General features: G+C 46.5%; 1 protein-coding gene across 1 annotated transcript; it reads left to right on the top strand.

Annotated features, from left to right (window-relative positions):
* The first annotated feature begins 7,174 nt into the window (after positions 1-7,174).
* LOC133110622 (cytochrome c1, heme protein, mitochondrial) lies at positions 7,175-15,429 on the top strand. Its single transcript, XM_061220856.1, has 7 exons — positions 7,175-7,366; positions 9,878-10,068; positions 10,882-11,008; positions 12,697-12,854; positions 13,167-13,327; positions 14,242-14,342; positions 14,947-15,429. The coding sequence occupies exons 1-7, from the start codon at positions 7,286-7,288 to the stop codon at positions 15,049-15,051; spliced, it is 924 nt and encodes a 307-aa protein (XP_061076840.1). The 5' UTR covers positions 7,175-7,285; the 3' UTR covers positions 15,052-15,429.
* Positions 15,430-16,221: the final 792 nt, after the last annotated feature.

The raw sequence follows: 16,221 nt of genomic DNA, 5'->3' as shown, positions 1-16,221 counted from the left end.
TTACGTTCTTTTCTGGGATTACTCAACTATTATGGGTGGTTTATACCAAACTTGGCATCCATGCTGAAGCCGTTACACAGCTTACTTTGTAAGGGGAAAGCCTGGAGTTGGGGGGAAGCCTGTCAGGAGGCTTTTCAGAAGGCCAAGGACACCCTGGTAACGTCTGGGGTGCTGACCCATTTTGACCCTTCTCTTCCCATTCAGTTGGCCTGTGATGCATCCCCCTATGGAGTGGAGGCTGTTATTTCCCACATAATGCCAAACGGAGAAGAAAGGCCGATAGCATTTGCATCGCGGACACTGAACAAGGCAGAGACTAATTATGCGCAGATTGAAAGAGAAGCCCTGAGCATTGTCTATGGGGTTCGTCGTTTTCATCAGTACCTGTATGGAAGACGATTCACCCTTTTTACTGATCACCGGCCCCTGACGACTATCCTGGGGCCACACTCAGGTATACCGTCACTTGCAGCGAGTCGTATGCAGCGGTGGGCTTTGCTATTGTCGGCGCACTCGTACGATATCAAGTATCGTAAGGCAAATCGACATCGCAATGCAGATGGATTATCCAGGTTGCCCCTTCCTGTTACCACGCCGGAGCCGCGCGGCGCAAGCATTTTCTACTTCAGCCAGGTGGAGGACGCGCCCATTTCTGCTGCTCAAGTAAGGAGAGCCACACGTACTGACCCCGATCTGGCGGTGGTCATGGACATGGTGATGAGGGGCCATTCGGGAAACGGTGTCCCCAGTATTCAGCCATTCCTCTCAAGGCGAACAGAACTATCAGTGCAATCGGGTTGTTTGCTATGGGGGAGGAGGGTGGTCATTCCACAGCCATTACGCAAGACTGTTCTGCAACAACTCCATGCAAGTCACAGTGGAATTGTTCGCATGAAAGAATTAGCAAGGAGTTACTTCTGGTGGCCGGGAGTGGATCGGGAGATTGAAAACGCAGCCAAAACCTGCCATTCATGTCAGAAAGTTCAGAACACCCCGCGGTTAGCTCCCTTGCACCCCTGGGAGTTTCCAGAAGAACCATGGCAGCATGTTCATATTGATTTTGCGGGACCAGTGGAAGGGAGGATGCTCCTGGTAGCTGTAGATGCCCACAGCAAATGGCCCGAGGTGGCAATTATGAAGTCCACTACTACTACCAAAACCATCGAGAAAATAGGGGAAATGTTCAGCCGTTTCGGTTCTCCCCTACAACTGGTGTCCAACAACGGTCCCCAGCTGGTGTCGCGAGAAATGGCCACATTTCTGCAAGCAAATGGGGTACAACACATCAAATCAGCACCATTCCACCCTGCGACTAATGGGTTAGCTGAAAGGTTTGTTCAAACCCTGAAACATGCGCTGAAGGCCTCTCAAGGTCAAGGGACATTTCATCAGCGCTTGCACCGATTCTTGTTAACCTATCGCAGTACTCCCCATGCCACCACAAAGGTCTCTCCGGCGACTCTGATGTTCAAAAGAGACTTGCGGACCAACTTCGACCTGCTGAAGCCAACAACAGTGAAGGACACTGTTCAACGTCAGCAGGAGAAGCAGATCCAGCAAAGGGAGAAACGAGCCAAAGAAAGAGCTTTCTCTTCAGGCGACCATGTGTTGGCAAGGAATTACAGTACTGGGCCACAATGGGTTCGCGCGACCATTGTGGCGCACACCGGCCCTGTCTCCTATACTGTCCAGACTGCTGGAGGCCTCACCTGGAAGAGGCATGTCGACCAACTGATACAGACGGCAGCAGCAACACCAGGACTGCCTGCGGTGGAGTGCCCCGAGGAGTCGCCTGTTGACTTCGCCATTAGCCCACCTTCACCACCTGAGGGGGCCTCTGTTCCTGAGGTGCCTGTTTCTGACTCTTCACCAGAGACGGTGGGGGCTGTGCCACCTTCCCTGGCTGTTCTGCCGTTGCCTTCCAGAGGCAGTATCGCTGATTTTCCCAGTGTGCGTCGATACCCGATAAGAGAGCATCGACCTCCAAAACGCATGGACTTATAGACTCTGTAGTTACGGACATACCCAAGTTATTGGGGCAGAATAATCCCCCTGGGTATTGTCACGGGAGGAGGTAGTCTACCCTCATCTCGTAGGTTCAGGTGTGATTTATATTTGTTTGAGTTTAAGAAAAATGTTATTTTGAAAGTCCCATGATATTCTGTTGTATCAGCAGCTAGTTTATGTGCAAAAGAGCTTTGCCATTGGAAACACAGTTACTTAGCTGTTCGTCTGATTTTGTTGTTAATGGTTAATGGTTAATGGTTAATGGTAATGGGGACATTTGTTGTAAGGGGGGAGGAGATGTTATGTTTGTCCTACACTGCTTACCGTAGGACACGGGCAATGCATGATGGGAACCAGGATGTGTTGTTGTAGGTGAAAACCGAGTGAATAAACCACGTTGAGTTTAGCTCCTTGTTACGAGTGATTATTGGTTATAAGAGCGGAGTTATAAAAGTGTCCTTTGGATATAACGTGTGGTAGAGCTGGCACTCCCTCTGCTGGTGGTGGGGCGGAACGCAAGCAGGACAGATGGCACTTAGGATCCCATGCTTGCACTTGGTTAGAACTCCAGTTGATCGTGGGGTTGTGTTTCTGGAGCCAGGGTAATCCCAAGATGAGTTGGTCATTAGGGGACTGGATGACGCGGAACTGGATCATCTCCTGATGGTTCCCAGAAATGATCAGTTGTAAGGGAATAGTGATGTGCGTCATGCGGCAGCAAGTCCTTCCATCCAGCGACCGCGCGTTCTCAGGGTGGGGTAGAGGGAGGGTGGGGATGTTCAGTTCAGACACCAACACTTCGTCGATGAGATTGGCGTCCGCTCCAGAATCCACCAACACGTTAATCCGGGTTGTTCTGTCGGGAAGAATTAACAGCGTGGTGAGCGTGGGACGATGGTTGTCTCTGTCAGAACCCTCATGCCTGTCGACTGCTCTCACCTCTACTGGTCGCCTGGTCCTGAAGGAGCACCGAGCCTGGGTGTGACCCGGCCTCCCACAGTAGAAGCACGAGCCGGTGGTTCTGCGGCGTGCTCGTTCCTCGGTAGAGATCCTGGTACCGGCCCGAGACAGGTCCGGTACCCTCCGACTGCTGCTCCCTTAGTCGAGGACTTGGCCCCTGCCTGGGGTACGGGTTGCCGGGAAGGATCGGTCTCTCCGGCCGGCGTCGTCTGGCACGGTCGTCCAGGCGGATCGTGGTGCGCACGAGTTGGTCGAGCTGGGTGATGGGGTCCAGTCGCGCCAACTCGTCCTGAAGCGTCTCGCTCAGGCTGGCCAGGAAGAGATTCGCCAATGCTGCATCGTTCCAGCTAGTAGCCGCCGCGAGGGTGCGGAAGTCGATGGAGTGGTCTGCCGCGGTCTTCCGTCCCTGGCGCAGAGCAATCAGTCTCTGGGATGGCTCCTGGTCGCTGGATGCATGTTGGAACACTTTCCGAATCTCGTCGGCGAAGACTGGGTAACGAGGAGGGAAAGAATCCCCGGACCACACCGCCGTAGCCCAATCCAACGCCCTCCCCTTGAGCAGTCCCATCACATAGCCTATCCGACGGTCGTCGCTGTTGTAGGTCTGGGGCTGTTGCTTAAATACAAACTCGCATTGGAGTAGGAACGCCTTGCACCTCTCAGGTTCTCCACCGAACCTCTCCGGAGGGGGTTGTTGGGGCTCCCGGAATTGCCAGGCTCCCGAGGGGTTGACCGCCGGGGAAGTGGGTGGGTGGGTGGGTTCCTCCCGTGGTTGTGGCAGGACCGCGACAGCGAGCCTCCTCATCTCTGCACACAGTTCACAAATCTCCAGGTGAAGCTCGGAGATTCCTTGTGAATGCTGCCGGATGATGGCTCCTTGTTCCTGGAGGGCGTGGAACATGGCAGTAGAGTCAGCAGGGTCCATAGTGGCGAAATTGTTCTGAGACGGGTGCGTGGGGGTTGGACCCAAAATGCACGACTCAGAAACAATAGTTATATAAAGACCCCTCAGGGCTTTATTCGGGGACGAATCCCAGGAGCGTAGTCAAAACAAGCAAAGTCCATACACGTAGATCCAGCCAAACAAATAGTAAACAAACAAAAAGCATGGTGCCGAGGGAAGAGGCAAACTCGTAGTCGGTAGACGTGCAGGGAGGTCCGGTAGCAGGAGAGCTGTCAGCGGGGCAGATGAACAGGCGGACGGCAGGCAGAGGCGTAGTCGTGGTCGAAACCATGAAACAATCAGCGAAGCAAAAGTACAAAACGGTAGGCGAGGACGTGGTCAAAAACAAACACTGGTCAACAAAACAGAAATCAATAAACAATGGTCGGTAACAGGCTTGGATCGTAACGTGTAATCAAACAGTAAATAATGCTCAAGTGTTGCGTAGTAAACTAGAGGCAGACAATTTCGCAGTGAACAGTAGCACGACTGGGCTATAAATGCGGGTGTAGACAGGTGTAGACAATTAGTTAGAGCGTAGCAAGGAAATGGAAAACAGGTGTGATGGATGACAAGTATAACAAGGTGATTAGTAATCGTTAGTAATAAACCTATCCTGCCCTAGCATTAGTAAATTAGTAAATGACATGCACGAGAAACGTAAGGTAACATGAACACATGATTAGTTTGTTAGTTTCTACCCAATCCTGATCTAGCGTTAGTAGTTTTAGTAAATAGAAAAATGGAAACAGTGGAGTGAATGACAGAAAGAGAGAGAGAGAAGGCGGAACGCAAGGTTTGCGGAAAGACATGTAAAAGTGTATGCATAAACAACGACCAGTAAACGTAACAATAAACATAAATCAAAACATAACACAAAGCGAAACTAAGACGATAACCACTCAACATAACAAGGTAATATAATCGTACGAAACATAACTAGACATGACAAGAAAATAAATCGTAAAGAAACATAACTAAACAACATGACGAACCTAGACTAACATAATACATGATAAGACACTACGTGACTAAGACAACATGAATAAACATAAAACATGGCGAGACAGACCTGAAATGTGACATTTAGCACATTTATTTGAAATTGTGATATCATGCAGGTATTATATTGAAATACCTAATTCTGTTAGTTATTCCCTCTTATTTCTGTGTGTCTTTACTGCAGTGAAGTAGAGGCAGCATAGTTAGCATAAAGGAAGATATAACTCACAATAGTGTACCGATGCCATGTGTTTTCTCAGATACTTACTTTTCTTTTTGAGCCACACATTGGTGCATTAGAACAATCTTTCAGAAATTGCATTTTTTTCAGCACCAAACTCATACTACCACCTGTCTGTCTATTAAATTTGAGACTGACAACATGAATGGGATATTTTAATTAATAAGTATCAAATGTGACATATATCTATCTAGATAAATTAGACATTTGAAAAATAGTGTAGCTAATATTACAATAGTGTAGTTGCTTTACTGGCTACACAATTCTGATAGTGGCCTGCTAGTACACTGTGTAATATCCATATGTGAAATGTGATTACTATCCTCATGATATCATAAATAAATATGCAAATGTATAGTTACCTAAGCTTGCTAAGATTTATCATTTGGTAGAAGCAAGATACCAACTGATAAATCTTGCCTTCATAATTAAAGTATTTTTCCAGTTTGTTCATCATTGAGGCAGCATCAGAGATGTTTTCCTCAAATAAACTAACAAGCCAGCAACCCCGTGACTGGCATCAACAAGAACTTTTGCATTGCATTGTGGGTCTCTGTACTTAAATTACGAACATTTTTATTCACCAAAAATTTTCTAACAGAATATTTAACTGTTTTTTTCCCCCTTAAAACAATAATAAGAAAAATTCACCAGCAAGCACACCACACTTTCAGCTTGATTATTTGAGAAATGGGACTCACTTACAGTGTGGGTGCACTTACAGAACGCTAAGCACATGAGCCGACCTGAACGCACTCACCAAGTGCTCAAGTGTGCAAGTACACATAATGGGACAAAGATGTTTGCAAAGATGCAAAAGTTGTAACTTGTAAAAAGTTGTATATTTTATTCATATGGTAGGATTAAGATGTATTGTTAATTGCATTGTTAATTCTCTCTATACACCTCTTGGTTCTGTTATCTCTTCCCATGGCTTTTCTTACCATTCTTAGGCCAATGTCACTCAACTCTTTCTTTCATTCCCTCCCAATACACAGGTCACCACATAGATCTGCCTGCTTGGCGGATATCTCTGCGTGGATGACTTCCCACCACCTGAGACTTCACCTTCACATTCCAGGCTGCTAAGGGGACTGCCCCACTCTAAATCCAAACTTTAATTGCTCCCTACACTCCAGCAAGACCACTCTGGTCTGCCAGCTCTGGTCACCTTGTGGTTCCCTCACTAGGCTTTTTAAATTTCGGATTAAAAGCATCTGCTAAATGACTACATCCATCAATCCATTGTCTGAACCCGCTTACCCTGAACTGGGTCGCAGGGGGGCTGGAGCCTATCCCAGCATACATTGGACGAAAGGCAGGAATACATCCTGGACAGGTCGCCAGTCCATCACAGGGCACACACACCATTCACTCACTCACACCCACGGGTAATTTAGACTCTCCAATCAGCCTAACCTGCATGTCTTTGGACTGTGGGAGGAAACCGGAGTACCCGGAGGAAACCCACACGAACGGGGAGAACATGTGAATATAGTGTTTGTAGATAGCAAGCTTTTGCAGTTATATCTAGCTATTAATGGTAATGTTACTATAAGTCAATTTAAATAAGGACCAGGAAACAAAAGATGTGACCTAATTGTTCTTGGTTTTTTTTTTTTTATATCCCCAGGCACTTGGGCAGTTAATATGGATGTACGTTTGAAATCACAATACGTCACCAAAATGTGTGTACCCAAGCGCACCTAGCTGACTTGAGCCCGTTGAGCTGAATGCTTGAGCCCATGCTTGAGCCACACGAGTAGAGAGAGAAATAGGGAACCCCATCTCCCTGTTCCGCACAAGGTCGTCACTTCCCTTCCCTCAGCTAAGGCTGAAAGGCAAAAGCTTTTAGAACTCCTTGGACAGGGTTAATATAAGTCCTCCAACCACTGGGTGGCGATCTGTAAATAATACATTATTTAATATCCAATCGAAAACGTTTTAGGAAAATAATATATTGGGGAAAATCGTGTTTAAATTACGGATGGTATCCTGTATGCGTTATAATCATTTTTACAACGTTTTAGATTTTAAGAACGAAAAATAGAGACGGGGTTGTGTCATTTACAAGGGGAGGGCGCGACCTGAGCGCGACCTGAGCGGAAGCCCTCGCTCCTTTAGTGAAGAAGATGGCGGCCCTGCGAGCGGTGGTGTCGACCGGTACCGGGAGGACTCTTCTGGCCGCGCCGAAATCAGTCCATACTTCCCGGGTAAGATTGTATAGGCCGCGGTGTTGTGGTTGTCTTCAATGCGTGGAAGTGTCTCCTTTCGTAACTCGTCAAGACAAATGACTGTACGATACGCGCACCGTGTCGGGATGGTGGCGGGGCAAGGTCATTTCAGGATTCCCCCAATTATAACGACTTTCCTAGCTGCTAGCTACTAGTTACAGTACATCGGTAGTTAATAGCTATAATGTGTAATATTGTCATTTATCAGAATCGAGGAAAACGACATCAGACTACTACTCTCATGTGTAGGATAACGGAGTGGTAGGTCGTATATAGTTAGCTAGACTAGTTGGCTAGTTCTCTTGGTTGGTGGTATAAAAATGCAGTCCTGTAACTTGAGAATTGGTCAGCTAACGTTAGCTAGTTATTTCAAATAAATCATTTGTAATATATTGCTTGTTTGCTGGCCTTAGCACTATGTTCAAATTCTAATAAATAAAATGTACAGTTTCTATAAATACATGCATTAACTGCCCGTATTTCGTCGATTATGATGTGCTTTAGCGGTCAAATTTTTACGCTGTTGTAGCTTTAAGGGTTAAGGTGCTATGAGATGAAGTGTAATCCATTGAGTAGTGGAATAGCGCTGGATAAACAAGCGAGTTTGACGTAGATGACGCGGCGAAAAGGTGTATAATTTTAATCCTGCTACTGGAGCAGCTGTTGGCTGACTTCTCAGTCGTGTCACTAACTTCAGGCCCTTGCCAAAGAGTATTAACTAAGGTATGTAATAATATAGCAAAGCATTGCCCTACCAAAACTGAAGTGGGTTTGGAATATAGGGGACTGTTGTTAAATGAGGCAACAAGGTAACTGGTCTCATTTGCTGACTATGAGAGTTTGTGCTTCCCTTGCTGTATGGAGAAGGTCACTGTTATGTTCTGTAAAACTTGAACCGCGCTGAGTTAATTTGGATGATCTGTAGCCCATCTTCAACAGTATATCAGAGAGAAATAGTTTTCCGTTTAAACGTTCAGTTGGTTGTGAAATATATTGTTAAAGGTTCAAGTTTGATATTTTTTCCTATTACTGTGTTTTCAATACTACAGTAAACTTGAGAAAGCAGAAGAATGATGTGCTTTTTATTCGCTATACACCATGTCTCTTGGTTCTGTGATCTCTTCCCACGGCTTTTCTTATCACTCCTACGCTGATGACACCCAACTCTTCATTTCCTTCCCCCCCGACACCCAAATCACCACACAGATCTCTGCCTGCTTGGCTGATATCTCTGCGTGGATGACTTCCCATCACCTGAAGCTCAACCTTGCCAAAACTGAGCTTCTCTACATCCCTGCTAAGTCCTCTCCGTCAATCGACCTCTCATTGACTGTTGAGGACCTTGTAGTTTCCTCCTAGCGTACGGCAAAGAATCTTGGGGTGACTCTTGATAACTGCCTCACCCTGGCTCCACAAGTATCCTCCACTGCCAGAACCTGCAGGTTCTTTCTGTATAATATACGCCGTATCCGTCATCTCCTGACTGAGAAAGCCACCCAGCTCCTAGTCCAGGCGCTCGTCATTTCCCGCCTGGATTACTGCAACTCCCTCCTAGCCGGTCTCCCAGCGTGTGCCATCAAGCCCCTCCAGCTGGTCCAGAATGCTGCAGCCCGCCTGATCACCAATCAGCCCAGGTCGGCTCATGTCACCCCGCTTGTCATTGGCCTCCACTGGCTTCCCATTGCCGCACGCATCCGTTTCAAGACCCTAGTGTTGGCATTTCAGGCTGCTAAGGGGACTGCCCCACCTTACATACAATCCCTGATCACTCCCTACTCCCCAGCTAGACCGCTCCGGTCTGCCAGCTCTGGTCGACTTACGGTTCCCTCTCTACGTGCACCTGGCGGTCGAGCTGCACGTTCACGCCTGTTTTCCGTTCTGGTTCCTCAGTGGTGGAATGACCTGCCTACCACTGTCAGAACAGCAGAATCCCTCCCCCTATTTCGACGCAGACTCAAAACCCACCTTTTCAAACTCTACCTTAGTCCTCCCTCCTGATTTCCCCTGCCCCTCCTTTCTGATATCCCTATCCTTGTCTAACCCCCCCCCCCCCAAAAAAATAAATAAATAAATAAATTCTGATGACAACTATGTTTAGAACAGCATTTCCTGTGTATTTTGCTAGTTTCTGGATGTGATGCTCTGACTTATGGTAGAACCTATGCACTTGTAAGTCGCTTTGGATTAAAAGCGTCTGCCAAATGACTAAAATGTCAATGTAAAATGTAAAAAAACCATAGTGGAGAAGTGAAAGGTGTTCTGGGAACTAGGGGACCAAAGGAGTGTAAAACAAAACTGAGATGGCTGATGGTTCCAGGCACTCCCCGAATACAATGGGAAGGAAAATGGTTTATTTACATAACCGTTATAATAATAGCTACTATTTTAATTGTTATCGTTGTTATTGTTATCAGTTTGGCTTTACCACCTCAGTAAGGCCTGTTGAGTACCTCGGTGAAGTGGCTCATGTGGCATGTCTGTGTTGCGCAGGCCAACATGTCGTTTTCCAGTCTGTCTCGAGGAAAGAAGGTGGGCCTGTCTACGCTGGGCGTGCTGGCAGCAGGGGGCGCTGGTCTGGCCCTGGCGCTTCAGCAGTCCGTCAAAGCCTCTGACCTGGAGCTGCACCCCCCCTCGTACCCCTGGAGCCACGGTGGCTACCTGTCATCCCTGGACCATGCCAGGTAACACCCCCCCCCTCACTTGGGACATGCCAGCCGTTTCCCATAGCAACGCGTGCAACTGCTATAGAACCGTCGTCTTATGATTGCTATCAGGGTCTGAACCGACTCTGAAGTGTTCCAAACTTTTGTAGTGATGTGAAATACAGAATAATTTGAATACTTTATTGATTGGAATCTTAGTTACAGTGGCCTTTTTTTCAAATGGTCTATTCTTAGTTGTAAGGGGTTGTCAATATTGGTTGATAATAAGAAATGAAAACTGTAATAATAGCTTAAAACAAACTTATCGATATTGGTCTGATGCTAAGCTATCATATGATAGCTGATATGAGTCCACGTAACACATGCCTCAATGCATTTGATGTGCTGTCGATACTATAAATACAAATAAATGTCATGCTCAAAATGTAGACTACTCCTAGTCATCTGAACCTCTTTTTTTTTTTGTGTGTGTTTATTTTACCCGCCATTATGACCAATTGGAATGTAGATATGGCAAGTCAAAGTCATGGAGTCGTGCCAATTGCTCCAAACTGTGTTGTCCCATATCTCCCAGGATAACGATCCCAGACGGGTCTAATTTCAGTTCCAGGCCTTCCTTATAACATCAAACGAGCGTACCAAATTTCCTTAAAATCCACAATGAAGCTGTCCAAATGTGCATTGAAGTGTTTTATCCTGACTTTTACCCCCTAGTAAAAAGCCTAAATATAACTCTGCAGAGGCTTAGCAGCTTTCTACACTCGTGTTACCTGTTCAGAGAAGCTACCGGAAACGCTCAGCAGTTACACCTGCGTGTCTTCTTTCGGGCAGCGTTCGCCGAGGGTATCAGGTGTACAAGCAGGTGTGCTCCGCCTGCCACAGCATGGAGTACCTGGCCTTCCGTAACCTGGTGGGAGTCTCGCACACAGAAGCCGAGGTCAAGGTTTTGGCCGAGGAGGTAAGCGCTCGACTGGCTGGTCTCTGGTGACTCTTGCTTTCACTAATGCCGCGTTCACGTGGTTAACCTCAGAAGTTCAGACTTAACAAATCGGTGAGGTTTCTCTTCCGACTTGGCTAGTGCTCAGGTGCAGTTGGTGGGAGAAAAAAATAAAAAAATAAAAACAACACCATGGAGCCCGGTCATAAATGCTTATATCTAACATTATAAGCATCTGCTTGTGAATTTCTCTGTTGTAACGATTGGAATGGCTAGTATAAATGAGTTTTTTGTTCAATAGTATTTCTTACCATCAACCTTTTTGCCTTTCTTCTGTGTTTTTTCTACTCATGAGAAGTGAAAAGTGATTTTCATCACAACCCGGCAAAATAAAAGTTCTCAGGCTTGCCAACGTTGTTTATCCCCCTTGTTAGGCTGTTCACGCGCTATTTTCGGGTTCGGAACTCATTCGTCCGATTTATCCTACACCACGTGAACGCAGTGAAAAATGTGTTTCTGTCCACTTCAACCAGCCAGGAGGGGAACATGGAATGAGAGGAGTCAATTAACCCAAGACAGGAAGATAGTCCTTCACCTGTTCTTTTTTTAAACCTCATACCGCCATTGTAGTTTAGACTTCACAGTTTGTTTGGACTGCAGACAGCATGTCCTTGCCGTTCTAGCAGTGGCGTCTGTTTCATAAATAACATAGTGCAAGAATACTTACAGGTAGGGGCAGTAATTATACAGTATATGACACCAGCCAGCTGTTGCATAAGTTCTGGTCATTTAAGGTCTCTCGAATGCTTTGCACGGTTGTACGACCTGTTTTGTCCGTTTGAAATCACTGCCTTGTTTCTTGCTCTACTCTTCCTCAGTAAGTTTACCAGCATCAGTTAGAGTTCATTTAGACCGCGCATTTTCACAGCACTGAATTTAATTTGCCTCCTCAGTCATGTTCTTTCAACTGCAGTGCCAACAAATGTGCAAGAAACGGGACAGAATTTGGGTGCTGCTGCTCATCAGTGTGGTGATATCAGTACCAGACCTGGGTCAGTTGTGTAATCATTTTGGATTTAAATACTTTTCTGTGCTTGATTGAATTTGCCTGGTGCAATTCAGCCAACCAAGAGTAGTTGGTGGGGTTTGCACTTTTTAAAGAGTATTTCATAGGCTCCAATGCACCAGACAAGCTCAGTAGCTTTGTATTTGACCCAGGTCTGATCAGTATCCCTGTGCCCTTATAGTACTTGACTGTATATTCCTGGGCCATTTGGTTTTGTAACCAGGGAGATTAAACTGCTGGTCAGGTGACATGCAGGTCTTGCATCTTTAAAAAAATTCTGGGTGACATTTACATTTACTATTCAATTTAATTATGAAGCTAAAATGGGCCAGACTGGGCTGGGAGCTGTTCAGTGCTGTTGAGTTCAACTGTTGAGTTGCATTTACATTTTAGTCGTTTTAGTCATTTGCAGAATGCTAAGTGAAAAGCATAAAATAGCATCAGTGCGGGAGGTCGCTGTTCAGTTAGTTTGTTTGTATGGGAGATAGCTGTTCGGTTACAATTAGTTTGTGCGGGAGATAGCTGTTGAGTTATAATTAGTTCATGCGGGAGATGGCTGTTCAGTTACAGTTAGTTTGTGCTGGAGATGGCTGTTCAGTTACGGTTAGTTTGTGCTGTTCATTCTGTGCTGTGCTCCTTTCAGATTGAGGTGGTGGATGGTCCAGATGACTCCGGAGAGATGTTCACCCGCCCAGGAAAGCTCTCGGATTACTTCCCCAAACCATACCCCAACGGCGAGGCCGCCCGCGTGGCCAACAATGGAGCCCTGCCCCCCGACCTCAGCTACATCGTCAACGCCAGGTAAATATACACCCCACCACTTTATCAGGCATTTACTAGACTTATTCTTTTTACATTTATTTGGTCAGCTCCTGTTTCGACGTGTGAGATGCTCTTCCGCATTCCACTGTGTGTAGCGCGGTTCAGTTACTGTTGCCTTCCTGGCCCGGCCCTTCTCCTCTGACCTCCCTCATTAACAAGGCATCTTTCGTCCAGAGACCGACTAAAGTGGTCACCGAGTGTACACTCCATATTCTATTTATGCATTTGTGTCCTTCACGTCTCCCCGCGGCTGCTTTGTTGTTAATGTCATTCGTGATTGGCTGCGTTCAGGCACGGGGGGGAGGACTACGTCTTCTCCTTGTTGACGGGGTACTGTGACCCCCCCGCGGGAGTGGAGGTCCGGGAGGGACTGTATTACAACCCCTACTTCCCCGGCCAGGCCATCGGCATGGCGCCCCCCATCTACAACGAGGTCCTGGAGTACGACGACGGTGAGCGTGTGCTGGAGTCTGTGTCCTCTACATCTGCCTATGTCTGTACTCCACAGCCTCTATGCCGTGCAAGACAGTCATTTATGTACAGTGCTTCTTTTCAAATGGTGTTTTATAAATGGTAGGTGGCAAATGTTTCTTCTTCTAACAAGATTCTGGCAACTAAGACGATGTTGTTTGAAGAATACCGGTCTGTAATATTGTGTACGGCTGTTAGATTAAGATGGAGTAGGGTATAATATGTCAAGTGTACTATACTATACTGTACTATACTGACTGGTATAGCAGGGCTGTGGTGTGTCACTGGTATAGCAGGGCGGTGGTGTGTGACCGGAATAGCAGGGCTGTGGTGTGTCACTGGTATAGCAGGGCAGTGGTGTGTGACTGGTATAGCAGGGCTGTGGTGTGTCACTGGTATAGCAGGGCTGTGGTGTGTGACTGGTATAGCAGGGCGGTGGTGTGTGACTGGTATAGCAGGGCTATGGTGTGTGACTGGTATAGCAGGGCTATGGTGTGTGACTGGTATAGCAGGGCTATGGTGTGTGACTGGTATAGCAGGGCTATGGTGTGTGACTGGTATAGCAGGGCTATGGTGTGTGACTGGTATAGCAGGGCTATGGTGTGTGACTGGTATAGCAGGGCTATGGTGTGTGACTGGTATAGCAGGGCTGTGGTGTGTGACTGGTATAGCAGGGCGGTGGTGTGTGACTGGTATAGCAGGGCGGTGGTGTGTGACTGGTATAGCAGGCTGTGGTGTGTGACTGGTATAGCAGAGCTGTGGTGTGTGACTGGTATAGCAGGGCTGTGGTGTGTGACTGGTATAGCAGGGCTGTGGTGTGTGACTGGTATAGCAGGGCTATGGTGTGTGACTGGTATAGCAGGGCTGTGGTGTTAAATTGTGCCGTTTCCTGCAGGCACTCCGGCCACCATGAGCCAGGTGGCCAAGGATGTCTGCACCTTCCTCCGCTGGGCAGCTGAACCTGAACACGACCAACGCAAGCGCATGGGACTGAAGGTGAGCACGCTCCACAACCCCTCATACGCACGCTCACACAAATGCGCATACGTGCACAAACACACAAACGCACATACGCACACACTCAAACGCGCTCACACACCTCTAGCCCATCATTTTGGATTTAAGTATTTGGACAGTGGTACACTTTCTGTTCTTTGGGTTCTGTCCTCCAGCACATTGGATTTGAAAGGAAATGGTCACTCACAATCTGAGGCTATTTACAGCCAAACTGGGTGATTTGTGTAGGAATTGCATCCCTTTTTATACATAGTCTCCCCACTTTAGGGGACCAAAAGTAATTGGACAGTTGGCTTCTCAGCAGTTTCTGATTAGTCCGCAGCATTGCTTCCTTAGTGCAAGTATAAAAAACAGTCCAAGACAAAGGCCCAACAATAGGCTTACTGAAACTGCCGTTTGTCGACATGAGGACCAGAACTGTACTTATGAAAGTCAAGGAAGCCTATAATGAGGGCTGTGGTGAATATGAAAATATAAAGAATAACAAGACGTAAGCCAAACCATTAAGACCGGTGTGGTAGTGTACAGTGAACGATCGCTGTGACTGGTACAGTTTATAACCCCGCGTTTCCTCTTCCCCCAGCTGCTAATGGGTACTGCCATCCTGGTCCCGCTTGCCTACTACATGAAGAGGCATAGATGGTCCGTGCTGAAGAGCCGCAAGATCGCCTACAGGCCACCCAAATAAAGCATCGACGCGCTCTCACTTTCCCACGACCATCAACACCTGGAGTATTTCTTTGGTCTTTGTGCACATTCAATGAGTGGCAGTTGTGAGCGTCGGTGGGTGCAGGGCCTCTTTTCAGAGCACGTTGTTCTACCCGGGAGGGCAGGGTTAAGCATTTCTGACATTGTCACACAACATGTTTTACTGTAAAGCATACACATTATCAAAAGGCAACCATTCGAGATGTCTATCAGTAGGCAGCGCCTGTTCTGTTGAGGGGGGAACTCGACTCGATACAATCTTCCCGAGTTTGTGAACTGTCCCTTAATGAGTTCACTTGTGTAAATATTTAATATACAGTGGCGTACCTAATAAAGTCATAATTTAACCTTCCTGAAATTGCTTTTGTGGTTTTTACTTGGCTCAGCTGTTGCTTGGACAAAAATAAGTAAGATACCAAGTCCATCGGCACACAATGTGGGTTTACATTACATTCCTTTGACATTATATTAGCTGAGGCTCTTATCCACAGTGGAAGAGAATGTAAATGCAACTTCAAAGCTAGCAAGTGAATACACACTAAATTTAAGCTTGTAAAAACCTAGAACTGTAATACAAATCATGAATTTGTATGTCTGCAGTGTAACAGCGAAGTAAAATAAAGCATGATATGTGAAAATGTTAAGCAATTCTATTGTCTGGACTTCTGTGGGAAGTTTGTTCCACCATTGGGGGTGAAGGGCCGAGTTGCAGACCTGGGTGAAATATGTAATTGTTTTGTATTCAAGAACTTTTCTGTGCTTTAAATAACTTGTCTGGTGTATTGGAACCTCTGAAATGCCAAAAACTACAACCCCGCCTTCTGCCACACTTGGTTGGACCGGTTGCACCAGGCAAGATCAATTGAGCACAGACACGTATTTGAATTCTTAACAATTACATATTTGACCCTATAATATTTTGAGACAGTGACGCCAAGATAAATCTTTTTGGGGAAAATTATGCTACACAGGGCAGCAGGAAGTGTAATATTTTTACTTGCCGCTCATGCTCATTTGTGTGTTTGGTCACATGCTTCGTCACGTGCACAACGAAGAAAACGCAGAGCAGTGCCTCTGTGGATGAACCACTGAAAAACGCTTGGGCATATAATATTTTACATTACATTACATTACATTATATGGCATTTAG

The sequence above is a fragment of the Conger conger genome, chromosome 14 (genome assembly GCF_963514075.1).
Source record: "Conger conger chromosome 14, fConCon1.1, whole genome shotgun sequence".
NCBI classification, from domain to species: domain Eukaryota; kingdom Metazoa; phylum Chordata; class Actinopteri; order Anguilliformes; family Congridae; genus Conger; species Conger conger.
The sequence above is the reverse complement of the archived record's forward strand: the minus strand, read 5'-3'. Positions and strand labels throughout refer to the sequence as shown.

Coding starts and splice junctions, on each gene's coding strand:
- LOC133110622 (XM_061220856.1), top strand. CDS start 7,286: ATGGCGGCCCTGCGAGCGGTGGTGTCGACCGGTACCGGGAGGACTCTT. Junction 13,328..14,241: donor GGTCCTGGAGTACGACGACG/GTGAGCGTGTGC, acceptor CGTTTCCTGCAG/GCACTCCGGCCACCATGAGC. Junction 14,343..14,946: donor GCAAGCGCATGGGACTGAAG/GTGAGCACGCTC, acceptor CTCTTCCCCCAG/CTGCTAATGGGTACTGCCAT.